General features: G+C 37.8%; 1 protein-coding gene across 5 annotated transcripts; it reads right to left on the bottom strand.

The window, feature by feature from the left end:
• Positions 1-700: 700 nt before the first annotated feature.
• cpeb4a (cytoplasmic polyadenylation element binding protein 4a) lies at positions 701-12517 on the bottom strand. Of its 5 annotated transcripts, none has more exons than XM_082177640.1 (11): positions 12418-12517; positions 10350-11530; positions 9063-9153; positions 7946-7969; positions 6140-6316; positions 5961-6050; positions 5602-5720; positions 5309-5434; positions 4991-5105; positions 4496-4677; positions 701-3623 (listed from the first exon to the last, which is right to left on the bottom strand). In XM_082177640.1, exons 2-11 carry the CDS (start codon positions 11466-11468, stop codon positions 3396-3398), a joined length of 2271 nt encoding a protein of 756 aa, XP_082033766.1. In that variant the 5' UTR covers positions 11469-11530; positions 12418-12517; the 3' UTR covers positions 701-3395. The 5 variants fall into 5 exon arrangements, with proteins under 5 accessions (XP_082033766.1, XP_082033767.1, XP_082033769.1 ...); XM_082177641.1 differs by lacking the exon at positions 12418-12517 and adding an exon at positions 11976-12409; XM_082177643.1 differs by lacking the exon at positions 5309-5434.
• Positions 12518-18172: the final 5655 nt, after the last annotated feature.

Below are 18172 nucleotides of genomic sequence, written 5' to 3'. Positions count from 1 at the left end.
TAATGTAACTGATATGTTTGAGTCTATAAATGTTATCTTACGTAGCTACTATTATATAGTCTATTGCTTTTTACAGAAGTCCACTTGTTGTGTGGTATTGATTGAAGAGCCGCCAGAGGGCGCTGTTTGTGTGCTTCTGCAGTGATCATGTGTGGGCGCGCGGCCTCTACACCAGACTGCCTGCAATAATAAGGTACCGTGTTCAGACCTAAACAAATGCTGTACTAGCACTAGTAGACGATTTGCATAAAATAATATGCATTGCAGCATGAGAAGCTCTAAGTAATGCAAGTCCATACAGTTTAGATGTATCATGTACTTCTGTGCATAAATCATGATTAGGCATGCCCTTACCAGCTCCATTAATAGGCCTACACCTTCAAGTAGTAAAAACTGTAAACAATCTTAATAACTCCAGAATAATCAAGTTCTCACCCTGATGTCCTCCTTGTAATCATAATACTGTCTTTTAGGCAGCATGCACTGGATCAGACAAGCTAAAAATAGATTTTTTGACCCCATTCGCAGTCAGTAGTGCCAGAAGCTTTCTGTATTTCCTATTGCGCTCTGTTAAAATAACTAACACTTTGATTTTATGTACAGTAGGTTGAGTTAAATTAAACATAACATGAATTACAGATCCAATTTCCTATCAAAGGTTTCACTGATAACGTTCATGGTTAAGACAAGACATCCAGCATTTCCTGCAATCAAGTTTATTCATTCAACATTTCACATTACAAATACTTTAAGCATTCTGTTATAAATATTTAACCGCAAATAATCAAGACTCAACTACCAAAGCACATGTATGTCTAAATGATATTTTTTTCTTTACATAACTCCATGTGGATGTAAAATATAAAAATTAAAACTTTTAAATGACATAGCAAAAAAATTGTTCCTCTTATAAAAATCTATTGATAAATACACCTTCCCATACAGTTATAAACTATGTAAATTTAAATAAGCAGTTACATAGAGAATTTTCTGATATTTTTTTCTTATCCTTCTGTAGGCATGAAGCACACTATAGTGATTATTAAAACTAGAAAATCTAATAAGTGTACTGATCAAAAACTATAATCAAAATGACAATTATTACATTCCAATTAAAAATATATCAGTAAATGGTTGAAACATTATTCACTTAGTATTTACATTGTAGTCACAGTAGCATGAACTCAAGTAGGAAAATATGTGAATACGTAAAAGTAAAAACACCTATAATTTCAGTGGTATTTTTTTTTCTTTCTGTATAAATCAGAGAATAATAAAGGTTATAATAGCTGAAGGAGAGTTTGTGAGGTGATGCATGTTGAAAGTGGTGGATTTGCACATAAGTAGTTATATTAGAAGTACAATGTAAAGGTCTCTGGGAAAACGTATTGCACAGATCTCACTGTCAATATTTTGAAAGTGTATTCAAGTAAACCCTGAATCAATTTATGACTAAATCACCCTCTTGTATGCTTCTTTTTGTCAACTAGTAAAAACGGTAAAAATGGGGTATGCACAGTTTGTGCAAGGGTAAGGTACAGAACTCTGAAACAAAACCACCATTAAAGCAAGAGAAAATAATTCAACCCTAACTTCTTAATTTAGCTCATGCATACCTAATGAATAAATTAACCTTGTTGCCTCTCAGAATTATACATAACAGTAAACATTGATATTTCAATATGGAACATTCATCATTGTGATACACGTTGCATCCTAATATTTCTCTAATTTACATGGTTAATTATTTTATTTTCTACAGCCAATAATGAGGGAGGTCATCATCATTCTCATAACTGATAGAGGGCAGGTACTGGATAGGTATATATTTCTACATGTAGCACACAATTTAAGGAATTTGTGTCATGCTAGATTCAATATTTACTTTGTCCATTAAGATAGAAAAGAACACTGTTTGCATTTTGCAAATATTAGATATTAGTTTGAACAATACAGTCACCTAAATATATATATATATATGTGTGTGACAATCTAGGGATTTCAGAACGCAAATACATAAAAACCTAAACAAAATTATATTAGCTTTTTTCTTTTCCTTAAGGTATGCTTGCATTATAACCAGATCTCTTAGTAACAAAAAGTACAAAATCTATATTCAACAAGTGAAAAAAAAAAAAAGTTATCACAAAAGGACTTTCCATTTGTGGAAAAAAGTGACTTGAAAAACAATATTTAGAAAAGTAGTGCATAATGGTTTTACGTCCATGACAAAATAATTAGCTATAAAACACAGTACAAAAATCAGCAGACCATGTAAAAAATAATATTTGTTTTTCAAATTCTTTGAAATGTGCTCAGCTACTGCAATGCTCAGTTAGAACACCAATTAACCCATGGCAAAACCCATGCAGTAAAACACTATCAATGCAAAACATGGTAATTCCTCATTAGCAAATACTACAACATTGAGTTAGCTTTTAGCACAAAATCCCTGACAAATGAGCCAAAGTTACTGCCATAACCATTACAAGAATCATAAACACTTAAGTGAATAGAATTCTTCTTTTTTTTTTTTAATCCATTAAACCAATTATGCTTTTAAGCTTTCTATTCATTGTATCATAGACAGTAGGACATCTCTAAGGCTCATCTTTGGTTTGCCTGACCAAAAACCTGTGTATCAAGCACAACAAACAGTCACATCCAGTATTATCACCGCATCTCTGCTGTTCTTAGTTCTTGCCCTAGCCTTAAGTCTTATGCTTGATTTGATTAAGTAATAGGTAACTTGGATGTAGTTTAATAGTAATCTTTACAGAATGTGTTACATTACTCTAAAGGATTTTAATAACTACTTTTTTGGCTAAATCACAAAGATTTGCCTTACAAGTGAGAACTAGTCCATATAATCCATTCCAGAATAGGTTGCGGCCTCTTGTTAGTTGTTACTGTGCATTTGAAAGGAGTAACTATGATTCCACATTTGCCATGCAACCAGTTAAGATTAGTCAGTGAAATAGCAAACCTCAACATTAAAGTCATATAAATGAGGCATGAACCCTTACATTGTTAGCCTCAGTGTATAGCCTTCAACAGATTCAAGTGAAAATGTGACCCATTACAAACAGAAGATGACGCTCCAAGAGAATAAAGATAGAACAGTAATTCAAGTCAGGCTAAACATCTATATATATATATATTTTTTTTTTAAATCTAATGCATTCAAGTCTTCATGCGCACCAATGTAGCTTTTCAACAAAAATCAGGATTACACCATTTTCTTTTAGCATTCTCTTCTGCAAAAAAAAAAAAAAATTAAAATTAAAAACTTAAGAATAAATACAATTTTAGACTTAAAAAAGAACTCTAAATAAAAAGGACTTAGCAAAATGAAAAGTGCATGAATATGAATAGCACAGCCTTGGCCTCCCAGATCAGTTCCAGCGGAAGGAGATGTGGCGAGGCCGGTCTCCTCCCTCCTTCACTAGAGGCTTGTGAAACTCCCGTCCGGCACGCGAGTGAATGGCTGCCCAGCAGTATTCACAGTAGTACTGAAGACAAGTGACATTAGCGCAGAAGAACGGAGCAAACTTGCCCCCACAACGCGTGCCCTGACACTCATCACACAGCTGGTCATCCAGTACATATGGCTTCACTTCCACCTGGGAAAGGTAGACACTTTTAGCTTAGCACATGTGACGGTATGCTGGCCTTGACCATGAAGAACAAAAGAATTAGGACCATAAACCATTTAAACAACTAAGGCAAAGAGCCCAACATTACTGTAGTATGCAGTAGATCAGATCTCCATTTTCTTTATAAAACTTAAATGCCTTTATTTAAAAAATAAACAGTCATTTGACTGGCTAAAGAACTTAGGGACAGATTTACTAACAGCTTGCGCCAGCGCAAACCATCTTTTGGTGTTAATAAACTACTGTCAGGATTTACTAAAGAAACGCAGTGAAAAATTAGCACAGAAAAGGCGTGGGCACAGTTAGTTTTGCGGCTGACCTTATTGCATATGAATTTGTAGGAGTTTCCTTTTCAGGCTCAAAATTGATGTGAGGAGAGTATTTAAATGAATCATGCAAGGTGATTTCCAAAGGTTTGCGCTCGTCAACGTACTGGTGCATGTCTTAAACCAGACGCTACCTGGAAGATTGCGTTGGTCATTCTGGAAATGATCTGACTGTGCCTGTGTTCTTTAATTTGCACGTCGTCAGCAGATCACGCACAGAACTTTCCACTCCCATCAGCGCTGGTTTGGAACTGCGCTCTCACACTAATTGGCTCTGTTTAGTAAATCTGCCCCTTAGAGCTTAAGTGTGCACTTCAGGTTGAATTTAGACTGCAGACTTAAATGTCAACCATTTTGCAAAAAAAAAGAGGGCCATGAAAAACTCCTGCCGGCCTGCAGGTGAAGAGCCCTGCTGTACATGGTGCTGACATTTGATATATGGAAGAGCTAAAGAACGAGCTTGACTATATCAGCTTACATATACATTACTTAAAGCTTCCAACCCCCACTCACCCGTTTATCGATCTCTCCGTGTTGCAGTTGCACAAAGCGAGCGCTGATAGCAGCAATGTAGCTCTGTTGATTGGAGAAGGCCACCCGTCCAGCTCCTTTAGGATACTTCAGCTCAGGGTCAGTGTCAATGCCAGCATAACACACCCCGCCGTACAGTCGGTCCATAATCATTGCGAGCTCCACTGTCATGGGGTAACACATCAATTTAAAAAATAAAAATAATAAATGAATAGAAATAATAATAATTTAAAAGAGGGCTTGCATAAACACTCTCATACTCAAGACATCAAGTGCATAATGCAATAATCATATTGCAACATGCTTGTATTCTGTAGCATCAAGTCTGAGTTAGAGTAAACCCTGTGCTAGATGATTCTAACATCACACTGTAAATAATCTACAAAAACCTTATTGTATTTACTGTGATGACTAAACAGATTTTTTTTATTATTTTTTTATTTATAGTTTATGGGCTCATCTGAAAGCCAAACAAACCAGCTCGTAGAGGTCGTGGAACTCCCCCAACAAAGATAGTTTTCCTGGGGTCAAGGGGCTGAGAGCCATCCATCACAAAGTCACTGTCGTTCAAATTCCAGGGTCGTATCTGGACCTAAAGTTACACAATGAACATAACAGAATCATTGACTTGTCATTTGCTATCCAGTGTTTCTACGAAATTCCACTGGTATTGGTAACAGTGTTGGAGCAGGTTACAATGTTCAGGTTTATAATTAACTTTAAAATGCTCTTCTAATTTCTCATGACTTGCATGAGAGCTTAAGAATAAAAATCACACAGGAACAGCAGACATACAGGCTTCTCATGAGTTCGCCTGCCCATCCAGTCCTGATGGCTAATGGTAAACAAACTTGGCTTGCGGTCTTCAAAGGAAGCTCGAACCCGAGGCTCGAGCTCCGAGCTAAACCCCCAATAATGATACTATGTAGAAGAATGAGAGAAATAGAGGAGGAGAAGGGATGCCGGAAGAATTGTTGTTAGAAATGGCACAATGACTGCTGCTTATATACGCTTGTAATGATGATTGACAGGACTGAATGATTGGGCTCCTCATGAACCTACATTAGGAACTTCATTTAATATCTTACTGGTTTGTCTTTGATTGTAGGGCTAGAGACACAGAGATAGAGCTTCCCATCCTCTTCCATACAGGCGTCAATCAGTGCCTGGACTGAGCTCTCATCTTGAAACAGGAGGAAGGCATAACCTGGAAGACAACAGGTTCACTGAGGGTATGCATGCAAGAAGCAACCAGCACTTTCAGTAACCTTCACCTGTAGCCTTTGCTTAAGGCCCAATGATATTCATCTCAAGCTTGGCTTTAAACAATGGTTTGCATCTAAGCTCCCTCGTAGGATTCCAGAATTAATCAGCTAAAATGAGAGAAGTTGATCTCTGCACGACTCATTTCTTAATAAATGTAGAGTTTTTGCACTCTGAAACTAACCTTTCGGTGGAAAATAAGATTTGCTTTCTGCTTTGTGTGGCCAGTCCACAAACAAATGTCCGAAGCGTCGGAAACTGGCAGTGATCTCGTCTGAAATTGTATATATATATGACATGTTAGTTTTGGTTATTGCTCATTTTACTAAAACCTGAAGAGTAACCCTTCTTATCCCTTAGTACCTTCATCTATGTCTGGAGGTAGACCACCAACAAAGACCTTGCGAGAATATCGCTCAATGCGTTCACCATTCTGGTGAGGGAAACTGTGTGGTGAGCCCAGTCCACTCAGACTCTGATCAGACCTCTCATCCTCTCCGTAACTCCGCTCATCCTCCATGGGAAACAACGATGAGTGACCTGTCACACAATAGTCCCAAAAGAAATTTAGTGGAACTAATTCTGAAGTCACCTAACAAACCTTTATATGTATAGAAAAGCTGCTGTAGATCATGTAGAGAAGAAATTAACAAGGTTCCTACACAGTTTGGAAAAGTATAATTTCCAGGTCCGGAAAGGTATGGAAAAAAGAAAACGGAGGATGGCAAAATATTTGTTTCCCTTTTTCAGTTTTCTGAAATATAAAATTAAGAATTTTTTGAAAATAAATGTATAACACAAGCAGTGTGATTTCATGGCAAACGTTTAATGACCGGTAAATGAATTCAAGGCGGACATTTTGATTGTGCAAAATTGTTTGGCTTTATCATAAGCGAGTCTCTTTTGAATTTCACTAAATGAATGTGCATGTGCCACTTGAACCAGCAACGCATAAAGGGGCAAACGATCATTTAAATAAGAATGTACTTTGCTGTTTGGTGATCATTCAACATGAAACCATGATTACAATATCAAACCGATGTGTCAGAGGTAAATACTGTATATGCAGTAGGGTTGGGATCTTTCCATATTTATATGGATTTCCAAACAATTACTAAATAAACTGCAAAAGGTTACATTTTCGAATACATTTCTTTCATGCACAGATTGCTTCTGACAGCGCTGCACGCTGGGTTTAAAGTGCCTAATGGGAGTAAAAAAATAAATAAAAAAAAATAAATCACATTACTCGCCAGTTGCCCGGTAACTATGAATTTTGACAATGCATGGTTGTGTGAATGTGATATGTCTTAGTGCGATTATCAAATCGTAAAGGTTGTAATGTAAATTTATTAATATTTTATAGTCGCGCTGCACGTTTCAGAGCAAAGCCAAAGCGCAGTACTGTGTTCATTTTCAGTTTCAATTTACAGTAAATGCTACTCTGCAAGTGCTTTAATTAAGAATTTGCATTTGGCAACACAACATGCGAAAACCATCAACCCGTTAAAGTCTCCCTGCAGGTTTCTGCCAAAATAAAAACTCAATGGTTTAACAATTGAAAGCAAAGAAATTAGGACAACCATAAATGTTACCATTGTCATTTTATTGTAGTTTTGTAACATAAAATAAACAAATGATCATACCAATTATTATTGTCAATATTAATAAAACTGATAATACAAATAACAATAAAACTACAAATAATAATAACAATTCAATTAATACGTTTATAAGAGTGTATTCTAATACGTTTTTGTTACGATTATTAAATTCTTGATTTTTTTATTTTACAGTAGTTTAATTTTGCAATAGTAAGATATTTCTTTCTGAATTTAATAAAATAGATGATGATGATGATGATGATAATAATAATAATAATAATAATAATAAACAATAATGATGTATGAACAATTTATGTTAAATATGGTCGAAGTTTGGAAATTTGAGTATGATAAGAATGGAATTTAAAAATGGAAAATGTGTAGGTACCCTGAATTAACACCCGTCTTCATTTGAATACAATGAGAGATCACAGTTTCTAAACACAACAGAGTACAGAAACCTTGCCTGGCAACCAACACAATTTAACACAAAGGCATGTTGTAACTTGAAATTAAATTACATGAACCAACAGACAAAGTATAAATACACTACCAAGATCTTTACCTCGTCGCCTCCCGTAATTCCTTGCTGCATGTAAAATAAGACAGAATAAACTTGAGCAAAGACTTAGACATTGCAATCAGACGCTATCGGTCTAAAACACTGGTGATAAAAATGGAGGATTTGTGTATTAAATGCACAATAGCACATACAGTTAGTAGACATAAGTCCACAGGTATTGGAAAGCATTAGGTAGACTACATCACTGAGAACAAGCAAACACGATAATTTGGTTTACCACATTTGTGCTATTCAAATATATAATTAAATCCTATATTTGTAAGAATTATTAATGTTACACTTCACCTCGGTAAAAAAAGAAAGAAAAAAAGTACCATAAATGATGTAATGTGAACACAACTAAACCAGTTCTGTGCAAAAACTACATATCAAACTCTCCAGTGTTTGTCCTAGATAACCCTTCAAATCTCAAAGGGAACTTAGGTGATCTCCATGTCCCTTCATTCAATATATTCTGTGGCTGTACTTTCTGAAACACTCATCCTATGGCAACAATAAATCACAAATCCCTAACAGATTCCAAAACTAAACTTAGAACTGGGTTGTGTATGTGGGTTACTTGAACGCAGGAAAACGTTAGTATGGGGGACAGTTTATGTTTGTCATATCTGTTATGACAAGAATGGAAATAACATGAGTTATACATTTTTGACTTTGGTTGGGGAATACAAATGTGGAGTTTAGGAGAAATCAAGCATTATAATACAGCAGATGAGATACAAAAAAATTTAATTGCAGACCTGATGCATAAATATATCAAAAATATCAAAGGTGCATTAAAAAACCAAAAAAAAAACAGCATGCATGATGCTGCAAATATTTAAGCATCAAAGCCAAGTACCCTAAGGCTATATTTGGTTATTTTGAGAAAGAATCTATAAAATACATTTAAATTCATATAGCCATGCATTTAAATATGCTATATTACGTGTTTGCTATGAATAACACTGAGTCATAAACTAGAATATAGATTTTCTTTGTCTGGCCTAAAAATTCTAAATGATTAATCATCAAATTTAGTGGTTTTTACTTGCAAAAGATACTCAAACGCTTTCAGACTCATGTGAGGCAGGATCTGTAATGGCAGTGAGTAATGTACCTTTCAAGGAATCCTGCTCGGCTCTCATGATGTCGATCAGAGAGTTCTCTAGAGAGTGCATGCTGAAACCATCAAAGGACCGACTGCGCTCCTGCAAAAACGACAAGGGAGATGTGATTAGGCCCTGTCATTCTGTTTGAAAAGTTGTAAATGGGTTTTATAAAATAATGCAGACAAAGTTCTATTTAAGCGATATCAACAGTTTCTGAAACTCATCCTGCTGGCACATTCACATCATGTTGTTTTGAAAAATGCAGATGATATATGTCATGCCACCCATGCAAACATGCAGATAGGGCCCACATTAACACACACAGACTGACACAGTTGGGCACTTGATGTGTACACCAATAGTGCCATTAGATACATCAATCAAGGATTCCTAAGGCTATAGACCTAAAGAAAAGAAGTAATTATCTGTGTAACAAGTCTAATTGCTTGCAAAAGAACCCATGTTGTTTCGCAATTCAAAAATGTACATGGCGTCTGTAGTCACCTGATTTAGCCTGATTTATTTTGATGAAATGCACTATAACCCGTGTGTTTTAGCACAACAATCCTGTGCTTACCAACAGAAAAGCCTTACAAACAATACATGGTTTGTTCTTGGTATTAGGCTACGAACTGAGCAGGGAGGACACACTGAGCATGTGAAACAGTGAGTGTTTTCACAGTTACCACTGTGGTTATAACAACATACAGTTCAGACTCACTGCTAACAAGTAAATCATTAAAAAGATACAAATTCTGCTCTAAAACAAGTAAAATTCTAATCACAAGGTATTGTCATTGGTATCAAATCATCTGTTGGTCTTCCAGTTACTAAATCAATGATAGATACAAAAAAGAATAAGAATAGCCTGATAGAATAGAATCCCTGCTATTTATGAATGTTAATATCTTGATAATTGTGTTGACATAAGTGGATAAATGAGTATCAGAGTTTCCAGTTCCCCTCATGTTGCCATCCCCTGATTTTGACTCACTCAAACATGTCTTTTTATATCATGACAACAACAGCTTGCAGAAGTGGAACGACAGCACTGCATTGCTCATCTGAGCTTTGATCTATCACATTTATCTAACAAACAGGCCACGAGTGCTTCGTCACTATCAGATTAGATTAAGCCAAAGGGAGCAAATGCAGAAAGAAAAAAGAAAAAGAAAAAAAATCATCATGTCATCTAATCCTCAATACGCATCTTTGCAACCATATTACCTCTAAACATGTTCCTCCATCTAAATCATCAATAGCTAAAATATTAAGAGAGACTGGGCTTTAGGTACCTGAAATGGAAAGATGCTATCATTGCGATTTATGGTATCCTCCATCCAGGGTTTAGTGTTGAAGCCGGAATTGTTGCGGGGATACTTTTGCGTTGGTGTCTGGTTATTTGGGAAAGACTTCTTTAAAGGCGAAATCGAGTTGAGGGGATTGACCCCTCCATTCAGCCCTCTTCGATACTCCCGTCCCTGAGAGCTTCCCCAGCCTCCATACCCTCCACCGGGGCTCCATGAAGTTGAAGATGGAGTGGAAGAGGGGCTCTGATAGCTTCCCCAAGGTGATGGGGGCTTGCTCAAGTTATTCCCTAAATGGGGCAGCTGGTTGAAAGCAGCACTGCGGTGGGAAAAGGGAGGCGGATGGGGGCTGGGTGAGGACCTGCGGTGCTGATTATGAGGGTGCTGGAAGTGGGGATGATGAGATGGATGGTGCTGAGATAGTGGCCCTATCTGGTGGGAGAAATTCCCCCCGAATCCTGTATTGGTGTGATGAGAGAAACTCTGAAATAGCAGCGGAGGAGGAGCATTGTTAGTAGTAGCGGCCTGGTTGAAAAAGCCAACCTCTTCAATCAAGGTGGAGGGGTTAGGCGGCATAGCAGTGGACCAGCTGCTGAAGCCAGTGAGGGACGATGAAGAAGAGCTACTGGACTGTGCTAAAGTACCAATACCGGACGTCTCATGATAGTCAAAGCCTGATAACACTGGAGACTCGAGCCGCAGCGCCTCTTTTCCGTTAGCATTCTCCATGGTCCCCTTCTCCAGCTGATTCTCCTCCGGCATGGCGTTGTCCAAATCTGATATGATTCCTGGTGCTTCTTGGTGACCCGGTGGAGAGAGCGTTTGCTTGTCTTGTCCATCCTGACCCTCCAGTTGCGGCTGCGAAGCCTTGGACGTCTCAGACTCCAAAACATCATCTTGCATGTTAGAGTGGGTCGTCACAGCTGGGAAAAGCCAAGCGGATCCAACACTTCCACCATTGGTAGTGTTGTTGTTGCTGATGAAAGCTGGAGGGCTTGGAGGAGCGGTCTGGTGGTGGACCGTATGCTGCAGGTGTGGATGTATTCTTACTGGAAAAACTGATTTGTTAGCAGCGTTGTTTTTAACCAGAAAGCCGTAATCCCCCATTTATGTAGCTTAATCGAGTAAATCTTCACTTGTGCGTAATTCCCTCAGTTTCTCTTAATACCCTTGTGTGTGTGTGAGAGAGAGAGAGAGAGAGAGAGAGAGATGAAAAATATTTAGAATACTAAACAGCTAATGAATCATGTCATCCACCCATTATACAATACATTCAAATATGCAGTTTCTATTACTGTTTTACACTAACGACCTTTGCCGTCATTCACAGACACACACAGTACTGATCTATCATGGATTTAATGATGGAATGGATTTTAATCTTAATGAAATCAAGAGTAAAAGACGCTGCAGCGAGAAACGCCGTGGGGAGCCGTTGATTTAATCGACATTTCTTCTAAGCAAAACGGGGTCGCCTTTAAACACATCACGACATGTCATCATGACACAGGCCACCTTATCTAATAATTCCGCACGCCCGCTGATGGAGGATTTTCACGTACGCATTTAAAGCATTGTCATCGCAAATGTTTCAAGATAATGCAAATGACCTACCGGCGTTCTTCCTTATTTCAGCAATGACCTCCTCTCTCTCAGCCATTTAAATGCAGGAAAATGTTGATGACGTTTCAGTCTATGTGCTATAGACCGGGGCAGTGTCCCCCTCAGTCCAAATTTTACCTTATAAATTCTCGAATTTACATTGACGCGTCGATTAAATCCCACGGTTGTGATGTCAAACGCTACTCGGTGAATTTCTGGTACATTTGCTTCATAAGCAACGCTAAATTACTTCAGATCCCGCACTGCAAACGACAGCGTTCGTGTTCTGGTTTCTTAATGACACCGTGCATCGCAGTCGGCGTTTTAATAAAGACAGCGGTTAAAAACGTCCACGCGTCTTCGTCGGGCAACCATTTACACTCGACACATTTTGGCTGGTTTTGCTAAAGATTTTTTTCAGAATCGACACTGAGAATGATACAGGTTTTCTTACGTTTCCAAGTTGCAAGGACGTGCTGCAGATGACCATGGTTTGTGAGTGTTGCAACCAACCGACCAATCCAGTTGAACTTCCGTCTTTAACCCCGCCCTTGTATAGCAGAATCTCCGCCCTGGTTTGAGTAAACGCGGCATTTGATTGGACCCGAGAATCCCAACCACACCTCTTTCTCAACCAGTTACCTTCTATCGCCGATAGAAGGGTGACTGACTGACTGTACCTGCCCAGAATGTAAATACCCCATAGAACCGGCTTTGAAATGTTTAAATATTTGCTGTCTAGACTGCGTCTTAGATCGACATATAAATAACAATTAATAAATATATACATGAAAGAGCAGCTTTTGTAAATAGGCCTATGTGACGTGTTGCCATAGGTCTGGTATCTGGTATAGGTCTGAATATAAAAACCAGTTGAGAGAGAAATAGGAGATGTTTATATGAACTTTAGCATTTTCTTGGTCTGGAAAACGTATGCCTCGGCAATGCTTGACCAGATGAATAACTAAAAAAAAATTGTTATCAGGTTTGAAGGAGAAATATTGGACGATGGAAGATAGATTCCTGCCTCGATTTTATTCACATTCATTCAGTTCTGCACACTGCTTTTATTAATGGGCAGACACAGTCTATATCTTTTTAATGATGGGTTTAGAGGCTCGGGGATGCCTTCAGTAGGCTAGTTCTAGTGCTCACTGCAGCCTGCAATCCCATTAAAGTAAGCTGTTACTATTTTCAGCCTGTAATCGAGTTTTAGCGCTTGACTATTCATGCCTGGACCAGATCTAAATCAATCCATTTCTCTGCAGCACTGAATAATAATAAAAAAATGTGTGACATCCATTGGATGAATCTGTCTCAAGTAATTCATTTTTGTGTAGGCTTTATGTCAAGTTTAGTGTTTGTACAGTTTATATTTCAGTACACAGACTAAGGATTTATGTGAGGGAGAACTGACACATTTGGACTGTTTAAAACGGGAATCAATCAAATCAACGTTTTGAGCGTTGTCTAAATTTAACCATGTTAATCTAAAAAAAGAAAGAAGCAGATATCTGGAGAGTTTCTATAAATGATTACTTTAATAACATTTTATAATAAAATCTTAATTAAATTAAGAATTAATTCCCTTAACATTCACAGAATTGTTTACATTCTCTAATAAATAGCACATGCAGATATTTTGATGAAATATAACATTTTATATGTTCTGAGTCTGAGAATATAATAGGGCTAATTCCTAGACTATCAAACTGCATATTATTTTTTTTAAATTGTTTTAAATCAGCCACACTGTAATTTTTTTTTTTTTTTTTTGCTGCCTTAAGTCTTTAAGTACAATCAACTTGGATGTTTAAGTCATTTGAACTTAAATTACATTAAACTTTTGATGAGTTAAAGCGATGTAAAAACATATGTTGTCATATCTTATTGATCTTATAATTTTTTACAGTGCAGCCACAAATGAATCAGCCGTGTTTAAAATGCACCCATCATTGACATCACTCACTTTCTGTTTCCCAGAAAACAGGCAGAGCCGGGACCTGAATAACCATTTGTGGTCTTTGCTTTCATCAGTCTGTCTGTGGGTCTGTCACAAGATACTGTGCACAAGGTCATCTTGCAGAAGGACAAGAGCGAGGGGGCTGCTCAGAGGATTTAAAAGCCTGCTATGTTCACTTGTAGCTCACAATGTTGTTCTGTCTGACACATCTGCGTTGTAGTTGCTTGCTAGACTTCGCCCCCAGGTGATGCAATCAGTTTTGTGTTATTTCACATGCTGTTCAATGATTCAAGAAGAGGATAGGTCCTTAGTTTCAGCTTTAACATATATTCTAAAGATTGGCAAGCTTGAGGAGGCATGAAAACTACCAAGATACATTTCCTTCAACTGCTATTGTAATGTTGCATATCTCAACGCTTGCCAGCGTGGATGTTTCTGAAATAAAGCAATTAATGCAATCTCTCCATGGCAACAGTATGACTGACGCTGCATGCTGTTGGTTTGAAATGTAGGTTGCAGAGAATAGCACGCTGTATGCAGTAGCCCTCAAGGTTAAAGATGTGAAGGGCATGATTTCACGAATCAAGAATGTTTAAAACGCAAGCTTTTGGAAAGCAAAAAAAAAAAAAAAAAAGAGCTGTGCTTGGTATAAGAAAGTAAGTTGCATCATTAGGGTAGTATGACTAAAGCATATAAATCAGAAGGCTGTCTGCATTCATTAGCTCTTCAACACAAATTCCAAAGTTCCCATCTGACAGATCCCATCCTCAGCAGATCTTTGCCACATTTTCGGCCCATGATGAGAAAACAGTGAGCCATGTTAGAAGAGGGATTGAGCTACACTTACTGCAGTGTCATAAACCATGTGCAAACACTGCAACAGCTGGGAAAGGACCCCTCCCTCTTGTTCCTCCAATGTTACACTAACAAAAACACACACACACACGCACACACACACACACACACACGTATTCACACACACTCCTCCCTTTCTGTCTTTCCTGATGTGTGGCTTAAAGCTAAGCCGATGTCAGTGCATGTACAGGAGGGACAGCTGGGAAGATGGCCATGCAATTCAGCAGCATGCAGCCAGTCTGTCTCTTTCTCTAATTTTTTTATTTCTCTATTTCTCTCTCTCTCTCTCTCTCTCTCTCTATTTCTCTATTTCTCTCTCTCGCTCTATTTCTCTCTCTCTGTCTCTCTCTCTCTCTCTCTCTCTCTCTCTCTCCTCCTTTGACCTTCCTCAGTTTCTCACATCGATTCCCCTGCGGTCCTTTTTCAGGTTCTCGGTTTCAATGCAAATCTTCAAGCTCTTGGCCTCAGGTCTCCGTCTCTCTCCGGTTCTTTTTTAAACTGTCCTTTATCTGTGTTAAAGGGGAGAAGCTTTAGTGTTTGGTGTGCATTGACTGCTAGCGGTGTGTGGCACATGCCCAGGCCATGTGACTAAGGGCTTTGGCCATGTGAGAACTTCTGCTTTGGCCTGGCAGCAGAGAGGAGAGTCACAGCGCAAGAGAATAAACAATAACACACATAGACACACACACACACACACACACACACACACACACACACACACACCAAGCGCAATGCAACAAGACACACTGTAGGAGTACAATGACAGTTTTGTTCTCGCACTGAATAGGCTATCCACTTCACGAGTCATGCAAAGAGCAACAAAGCTCTGCGCATGACAAAATCCTTAAATTGATATACTTTGTATGAATCCAGCATATTTTATTTACTAGAATGCACCGGTCAGGATACATTCAGTTGGTTGTACTGTTGGCTATCTTTCAGCTCATGAATCATTGAAAATATGTCTTTCCAAAAAATCGTATTAAGTTATCAAAGCTGTGACTGGATATCCTCAAAGCCTCATTTGCAATTGTGTCAAATTAAATATATTGTAGCATCTCCTCTGATTAAAGTTTATAGATCCCTTGAACACTATAGCATCAGATTCTCTGTACTCAAACGATAGAAAGCAAATCAGATAATTCGATCAGAAAATGATAGAGAACAGCATTTATGGGACTTGTCTTGTGGCCATAAAAAATCAATTTGGAACTTGGATGGGTCAGTCAATAACTCTGAAGGGAGGTCAGCGTAGTATTTATTGACCACTGATTCGCTTGTTGAGAACATGCAACCTTTTTTTAAACTAATGTAATGTACCAATTTATTATCTAATGTTTGCTTCTGATTTTTCTGTTTCCCACATGGTTAGTTCATTATGAAACTAACATTCCTTTACAAAATAAATACTTAATTGTTTAGTTATATTATGCAAAACAAATAAATAGCGAATTATTTCAAATCAACCTGGAGCGCTTCACTGTCCCTGTGGATGTGCTGTTGAATCTGAGTACTCATTTCCTCTAGAAGGTCTAATCAATGGAGACAGGCCATTTTTCTATTCTTTACACCTGAGTGGGTTTCTCAGGCCTCAGGCTCAAAGCTAACACAGCAGTATTGTACATCTAAGTCCACTTTAACCCAGGCCAGAGTATTAAACCTTGCAGAGAGCGTATGTTGAGTCAAAGTTAGATGAGACAGCATACTGAAAAAGCGATAATCCATCTGTCTGTGTGAATTTTTAAGGAAGTGAAAAGGAAAGTGAGAGATGTGTTGTACTGTTTCAGCCTGTCTCCGAAAGTGCTGATATTGTCTAATTTCATTCAAGTGGAAAGCAACGATTTCTGTGAGTGTTAGCCACACACCTAAGCCCGAGGCTCCCAAACTGGCTTACATTCCCATGTTTTTCCAGTCTTGCTACGACTAGAGTGTGCTTGTGGCCTCCTTTTACTTTTGGTAGGAAGTAACTGGGAGAAACTGAGTTTGAATACATGCACACTCAGCAAATTTTGGATTGAAAGGTAACATGCACATGATACTGATATGAGAAGTCCTCTAAAAACCATTCATTTAAATTATTTTCCATTTAAACCCAGACTTTCTTGTTGCAAACTATGGAAATGTTGTTGTTTTTTTAAACATTCTTAATATAAGATTAAACATATACAGGAAATATGGCAGCATTTTCTGAACTCAGATTTGCCATTTCATCAATCATTAGAAAAGCCATTGTAGAATTATTATTTTTTAAATATTATAATGTTTGTTATTCTTCATTCATTGATAACCAACACCAATGCACATGGTTTTCTTGGCTGACTACATGCAGACGAAAGGAGCATAAGCCAGACAGCGTGTGCTGTATTATCAGAGTTGAGTGTGTGAACAGAACAGAAATAGCTCAACGGAAGCACTGCTGTCTGCTTTAGTCTACAGATTACACCTGCAGGAGCACTCGCGCGGTGTGAGAACTGATTACACACACTCTCACACACGCTAATGGACTGCATATAGTGCAGAATTATGGCACATGTATGGCCATGTAGATTTATGACTGCAAACAAAAAAACAACTGAAAATCAAGATCCTATAAACTTGGCCCAAGAAATGTCTCCTATTTTGCATGAGTGTTTGTGCATAATCTTCTGTGTTTAAGTGGTTGGCTTGGTCAAAGGTTGATCAAATTGATCTTGTCAAGAACTGGTTTTGACCTGCCAAGGTCTGGGCTGGGATATTTAAAAGTGAAGGGGATTATGCATGCAAACAATTAAAATAAATAGTAAGTAAACACAAACAATTAGCTTGGGTATTTCTGAACCTTTGACCCTCAGATCTGAGAACAATGGGATTTCAGCTGCTGTCAGCTTTATCTCTAAACCACCTTCATTATTCATCAGACCTTCGTAATCACTTATTCATGGCCCACGTACATCCTGGGAGCTTTAGTTTCTCTCTCTGAAAGGCCTTTGATTTATAACGTGTGTCCTTACCTCTGTGTTTTTTACTTAGCAAAAACTATGTTTCGCTGTGTCAGGATGTTTGTGTTCTTTAAAGGAGTGTATGTGGGATCTTCTGTTTTGAAGTTAAAACAGTAAATAGTGGAGTGCAGATGACAACGTAAAATCTTCTTTCATAAAAATATTGTCACGACAACATTAGAATATGTAAATATATAAATATAACAAATAACGAATTAGTAGTAATAATAATAATAATAACATATTTTAACATATTTTAACATATTTTAACATATTAACCCTTAAACGCATACCTCGGGTCTTTAGTGTCCCGGGACGTCATTCACTACACACCTGTCACGTTGGTTTGGGTTTTGGTTTGTTCATGTTTCATGTCTTTTATTTTGTAATTTAGCTTAGTCATGGTTTCCTGG

This window comes from Leuciscus leuciscus (genome assembly GCF_965113295.1).
Source record: "Leuciscus leuciscus genome assembly, chromosome: 8".
In the NCBI taxonomy this organism is placed as follows: domain Eukaryota; kingdom Metazoa; phylum Chordata; class Actinopteri; order Cypriniformes; family Leuciscidae; genus Leuciscus; species Leuciscus leuciscus.
The sequence above is the reverse complement of the archived record's forward strand: the minus strand, read 5'-3'. Positions and strand labels throughout refer to the sequence as shown.

What these genes read in the sequence shown, in the direction of transcription:
- cpeb4a (XM_082177640.1), bottom strand. Translation starts at nt 11,468, where the DNA reads ATGGGGGATTACGGCTTTCTGGTTAAAAACAACGCTGCTAACAAATCA. An exon ending in ACCTCCAGACATAGATGAAG is followed by an intron (nt 6,051 to 6,139) that starts GTACTAAGGGAT and finishes ATACAATTTCAG; the next exon opens with ACGAGATCACTGCCAGTTTC. An exon ending in ACGGAGAGATCGATAAACGG is followed by an intron (nt 3,624 to 4,495) that starts GTGAGTGGGGGT and finishes TACCTTTCCCAG; the next exon opens with GTGGAAGTGAAGCCATATGT.